A 6,261-nucleotide genomic window follows, 5' to 3' on the forward strand; every position below is an offset into this window, starting at 1 on the left:
CCTGCTGTGCCTGCTGCCCGCCATTAAGATCCTACACTTTAGTTCAGTCCATTGGCGGGGGTCCTTATAAGCAAAATAACTTTGATTTACACATGCATAATATACACAGGCTGATGTATAAATAATCCATTTTGACAATTTATTTGAATGAACAGCACCTCTGTTGGGTGTCGCAAAGTAGTGCATTCCAATTCGACTCAACTGCTTCGACTTGAACGTCCAAAAATCCGCTGTCTGTGCGGAATTGATTCTAGATCAATTAAGGCAAAACGGAGTGCACTACATTGCTAGAACCAGCAGAGGCGCTCTTGATTATGTCTAAATATGACATCAGCTGTAGGAAGGTCATAACTTCGACAGGCAGTTATTGTGCTCACTACATCGGTGCAATATAATCAGGAGATCAGAACATTCACAGAGAAATTTTTAACACAACAACTATCATTGTATTTCCACAAGCACTGTGCACATTATTGACACAACATTGCGGAGCGGCCCCCTGACAGTCAACTCAATGCTAATTTTAACTAGGGATAGGGAAAAACTCGATTCCATAATGGCACCGGTGCAGACTTAAACGGTAGTAACCAGACCAGGAAAAAAATAAGTTATTATCGGTGCCTTATTTCTGTAAATGTATCTATGTCCGCTTCTATGTTAGCTACCTCTCTTTGTTTATAATGTATATTTTCTGCTGTATCTACTCTCTATTTTATGCTGCCCATTTTTTTTGCTGCAGCTGTTACATATATTGTAATATTGTACATGGTACTAGTAATTGGGATTTGTTATATATTAAGTTAAAGTTAAAGTACCAATGATTGTCACACACACACTAGGTGTGGCGAAATTATTCTCTGCATTTGACCCATCACCCTTGACCACCCCCTGGGAGGTGAAGGGAGCAGTGAGCAGCAGCAGTGAGCAGCAGCAGTGGCCGCGCACGGGAACCATTTTTGGTGATTTAACCCCCAATTCCAACCCTTCCAATGTATATACTCTGATTATTAACTTGTGTGATGACTGTATTATGCTGATAGTACCATGAATTGAATAATGTGGACCCCGACTTAAACAAGTTGAAAAACTTACTCAGATGTTACCATTTAGTGGTCAATTGTACGGATTATGTACTGTACTGTGCAATCTACTAACAAAAGTTTCAAATCAATCAATCAATCCTTGATGCTGAGTGCCAAGCAGGGAGGTAATGGGTCCCATTTTTATTGTATATATTACATAAAAATATAATGTAATATAATAATATATCAGTATATATTATATACTGTATATATAATATGTAAATATTACATATATGTTATATTTTATATTGCTACTGTGGTACATTTTTAGTCTACATTATCCTTTCCATCCTTACCCTTTCCATCCTTTGTAACTGAGCTACTGTGTGGAACAATTTCCCTTGTGGATCAATAAAGTTTGTCTAAGTGTAAGTGTAAATAGTAGCTGACCCTTTTCAATTATCATTGCTGACCTTAACACACCAACAGCAGCCCTCATAACCCAGTTAGCGTCGCAGCGCTAGGCCTAGCCAGTAGCCGCAACAACAACAGCAACATTACGAACCAATGACGGTTACAGCAAGCAAGGCTGCATTCAGGAACACACGGAATTATGAGCATCAAACATTACAGTTCAAGTCATTTATTGCTGTAATAATTACGACGATTTGTTGTCGATATTATTTCTTATTTTTGAATGTATTATACCAGGGGTGCTCACACTTTTTCTGCATGCGAGATACTTTTCAATTGATCAAGTCGTGGGGATCTACCTCATTCATATATATAATTTATATTTACTTATTTATGAAATATATGTTTTTGTTAACAAGTTAAAGGTGTTTAATGATAATGCAAGCATGTTTAACACATATAGTTAATATTGTTGAAAAAATTAAAGGTGTTTAATGATAATACAAGAATGTTTAATACATATAGTTAATATTGTTAACAAGCTAAAGGTGTTTAAAGATAATACAAGCATGTTTAACACATATAGTTAATATTGGTAAGAAGTTAAAGGTGTTTAAAGATAATACAAGCATGTTTAACACATATAGTTAATATTGTTAACAACTTAAAGGTGGTTAAAGATAATACAAGCATGTTTAACACATATAGTTAATATTGTTAACAACTTAAAGGTGTTTAAAGATAATACAAGCATGTTTAACACAGTTAATATTGTTAATAAGTTAAAGGTGTTTAAAGATAATACAAGCATGTTTAACACATATAGTTAATATTGTTAACAACTTAAAGGTGGTTAAAGATAATGCCACCTCATCGCAGGGCCTCTTTCCATAGTTAATATTGTTAACAAGTTAAAGGTGTTTAATGATAATACAAGCATGTTTAACACATAGTTAATATTGTTAATAAATTAAAGGTGTTTAATGATAATACAAGAATGTTTAATACATATAGTTAATATTGTTAACAAGCTAAAGGTGTTTAAAGATAATACAAGCATGTTTAACACATATAGTTAATATTGGTAAGAAGTTAAAGGTGTTTAAAGATAATACAAGCATGTTTAACACATATAGTTAATATTGTTAACAACTTAAAGGTGTTTAAAGATAATACAAGCATGTTTAACACAGTTAATATTGTTAATAAGTTAAAGGTGTTTAAAGATAATACAAGCATGTTTAACACATATAGTTAATATTGTTAACAACTTAAAGGTGGTTAAAGATAATACAAGCATGTTTAACACATATAGTTAATATTGTTAACAACTTAAAGGTGTTTAAAGATAATACAAGCATGTTTAACACATATAGTTAATATTGTTAATAAGTTAAAGGTGTTTAAAGATAATACAAGCATGTTTAACACATATAGTTAATATTGTTAACAAGTTAAAGGTGTTTAATGATAATACAAGCATGTGTAACACATATAGTTAATATTGTTAACAAGTTAAAGGTGTTTAAAGATAATACAAGCATGTTTAACACATATAGTTAATATTGTTAATAAGTTAAAGGTGTTTAAAGATAATACAAGCATGTTTAACACATATAGATTCCTTTCTTTCATGAAGACAAGAATATAAGTTGGTGTATTACCTGATTCTGATGACTTGCATTGATTGGAATCAGACAGTGGTGCTGATAACGTCCGCATTTTCGAATGGAAGAGAAAAAAAGTCCTCTTTTCTGTCCAATACCACATGAAAGTGGTTGGTTTTTGGCATCTTATTTGTCCAGCTTCCGTACTCCTTTGTATACACTTTACAAGAAATACATTGTCGGCAAACTCCGTAGCTTGCTAGCTTGTGCACGCCAGCTTTCTGAGACTCTTATTTTGTTAGCGCAACTGTGCAACTGTGCAGTCGGTCTTTGGAGTTTTGACGACAGGTACGGCGCCAGAGTCTGTTGAAATAAAGTGTTTCTCGCCTTCCTGTCGGTAATTTGTAATGAGCTGGCAGCAGCCAGCGTCATCTCAGAAGACCCTCGGGTGCCGTGAATGTCAATCAAGTGACGAAAGTGACGTCATAGTGAAGATTTATGATCGCTCATTTTTAGGACTATTTTTTTAATGCCTGGCTGGTGATCGACTGACACACCCTCCGCGATCGACCGGTAGCTCGCGATCGACGTAATGAGCACCCCTGTATTATACAATTGAAGTATTTGAATTACCAATCCACTCAACTTGAAAGTTACAAAATCCATTAAAATAAAATGGTATTGTTATTGGTTTTTGTTGTATAAATATGTGCATGTTTTTCACTTTTTACGTATCATTTTGGACACCATTTAAGCACCGGCCTCGTTTTTTAAGTACAGATTAAAATGTAAAATTTAAGTCCCATCTTAAAACTCATTTGTATACTCTAGCCTTTAAATAGCCCCCCTGTTAGACCAGTTGATCTGCCGTTTGTTTTCTTTTCTCCTCTGCTCCCCTATTCCTTGTGGAGGGGGGGGGGGGGGGGGGCACAGGTCCGGTGGCCATGGATGAAGTGCTGGCTGTCCAGAGTCGGGACTCGGGGTGGACCGCTCGCCTGTGCATCGGCTGGGAACATCTCTGCGCTGCTGACCCGTCTCCGCTCGGGATGGTGTCCTGCTGGCCCCACTATGGACTGGACTCTTACTATTATGTTGGATCCACTATGGACTGGACTCTCACAATATTATGTCAGACCCACTCGACATCCATTGCTTTCGGTTTCCCCTAGAAGGGGGGGGGTTACCCACATATGCGGTCCTCTCCAAGGTTTCTCATAGTCATTCACATCGACGTCCCACTGGGGTGAATTTTTCCTTGCCCTTATGTGGGCTCTGTACCGAGGATGTCGTTGTGGCTTGTGCAGCCCTTTGAGACACTTGTGATTTAGGGCTATATAAATAAACATTGATTGATTGATTGATAAAATAATACCTGTCACAATAATTGCTAACCGCCAGAAAAAAAGTGTTGGTTGTGTCATTTCTCCCCCCATTTTGGATGTAAAAAAAAAAAGGTAATAAGATCCTCAGCTTCTGTGGACCCTATAACGCAGTGCATTTTTCTTTTTGGTGGTTGCCTGCATGTTATGAAGACAGATCACATAATGAATGTGGACTTGTTATCTTAAGTCTAGGAGCATGACAGAAAGGGGAACTGGCTCTGCTGGTTTAAATTAATGTCACACTCATGCTTGGATAAACTATGACAATATGATTTGATTCATACATGGAATAAGCGGTAGAAAAATGGATGGATGGATGTGTGGACATTTTTTTTAATAAAATAGGCTACCTTTAATGTGTTTTTCATTTAAACAGCTTTGCATGGCAGTACATTAAAAAATATTGGACAACGTCACAGTCAGGAAAATGCAGTAATTAATATAATATCAATATTCATATATTTGTAAAGGACACTGTGGATATATGGTAAGTTAAGGTACTTTTTAAAATATTTTTCAATTATGGACACGTAAAACATCGCATTAAAAATAGTATATTATATACGCACTGATTTTTAAAACCGAAGGTTTTTTAAAAGCCCTCACAAGTCAACTCGATGGCGAAAAAATGTACTGGCGGATATATTTAAAGCCAAACGTCAGCTCAATGTTTGACTGTTTATTTGACTTTTCTGACGCCGAGTTTCACTTGAGTGCACATTAACAAACTCCCACTTCCACACTGCCCTGCTAAAGTCATGGTACGTCCACTTTTTTCTTACTTTTTTAGCCTCACTTACCTTGGACAAGCCCGGTCGCCGAACATCTTATCGCCAAGATTCGTCTTAGTTTGTTTACTAAACAAAAAAACAAAGAAGTTATGCTTGAACAAGCACGACACAACGAAACTTCACTCCCGCCGACACCGGTGTTGTGCCGCTCATGGAGGCGGCTGACATACGGGAAGTAGTGACGTCACGAAATTTTCGAGGAACTTTTTTATTTTTTTTATTTAAGAAAGTACGGCATTTAAAACAAATGTGGCACAAAACGAGCAAAGTACACACAAAAAAATAATATAGCAACACAGATGATATACATATAATAAATGACAAATTAATCACAATTAACTTGTGGTTCTCTCGGACAGGCAGGCCCGGCCCTAACCAATCTGGCGCCCTAGGCAAGATTTTAGGTGGCGCCCCCCCACATCGGCAGTGAAGTGTATATACTCACAAGAAACCGAATAGCTTTGTCTTTGACCTTTTTTTTTTTTTACTTACAACTATACCTAATATATAAAGGGGTGGACAAGTGACTATTACCTGCAGGGCAAACATTAGCTAACCAGAAGGCAATAACAATGTAAACAAAAAACACCTGCTTAAAAGATCTAATACAAATGTCCCTGAGGAATGTAAGGTGAGTACTGTAATTACCTAACGTTACATTATTATTTTCCATAACAATTTAGCCCCCTCCACAATATTAACCGACGTTAAAACAGAACTAGCTATTTATTGATTAGCAATTGCCGAATCATGTAACATTAGCTTAATGCTAAAAAGCCAGGTTACTATCACATTCTGTAACAGACAAATCATTTCATGTAGGCTAACGTTACCTACCTGCTAACTCTGTCTTTTCTCTTTTCTCCTCCTCTTCTTTTCTCTTTTTTCTTCCTTGGGCACCTGACAGTTTTGGCCGTTTTGACATCTTGTGTTGATTTTTTGATGTGGTGACGTTCAAAAAGAGTCATGATACGGGAAGGGAGGGGGGCGCACCGTGCGGGGGTTGGGGGCGTAATGTTGTAACAAATAATATTTCTATTAAATA

At 36.6% G+C, this 6,261-nt stretch overlaps 1 protein-coding gene across 1 annotated transcript in view; it reads right to left on the reverse strand.

Moving 5' to 3' along the window:
- Positions 1 to 6,041, reverse strand: part of tnfrsf1a (tumor necrosis factor receptor superfamily, member 1a) — a 22,298-nt gene extending 16,257 nt beyond the window's left edge. The window contains exons 1-2 of the mRNA XM_061948125.2: positions 5,226 to 6,041; positions 1 to 63 (exon numbers count right to left, since the gene is read on the reverse strand). The exon at positions 1 to 63 is cut by the window's left edge and continues 33 nt beyond it. Of these exons, the coding sequence (XP_061804109.1) occupies positions 1 to 24 (24 nt within the window). The 5' untranslated portion in view covers positions 25 to 63; positions 5,226 to 6,041. The remainder of the gene's footprint in view (positions 64 to 5,225) is intronic.
- Positions 6,042 to 6,261: the final 220 nt, after the last annotated feature.

This window comes from Nerophis lumbriciformis, linkage group LG04 (assembly GCF_033978685.3).
Source record: "Nerophis lumbriciformis linkage group LG04, RoL_Nlum_v2.1, whole genome shotgun sequence".
Taxonomy (NCBI): domain Eukaryota; kingdom Metazoa; phylum Chordata; class Actinopteri; order Syngnathiformes; family Syngnathidae; genus Nerophis; species Nerophis lumbriciformis.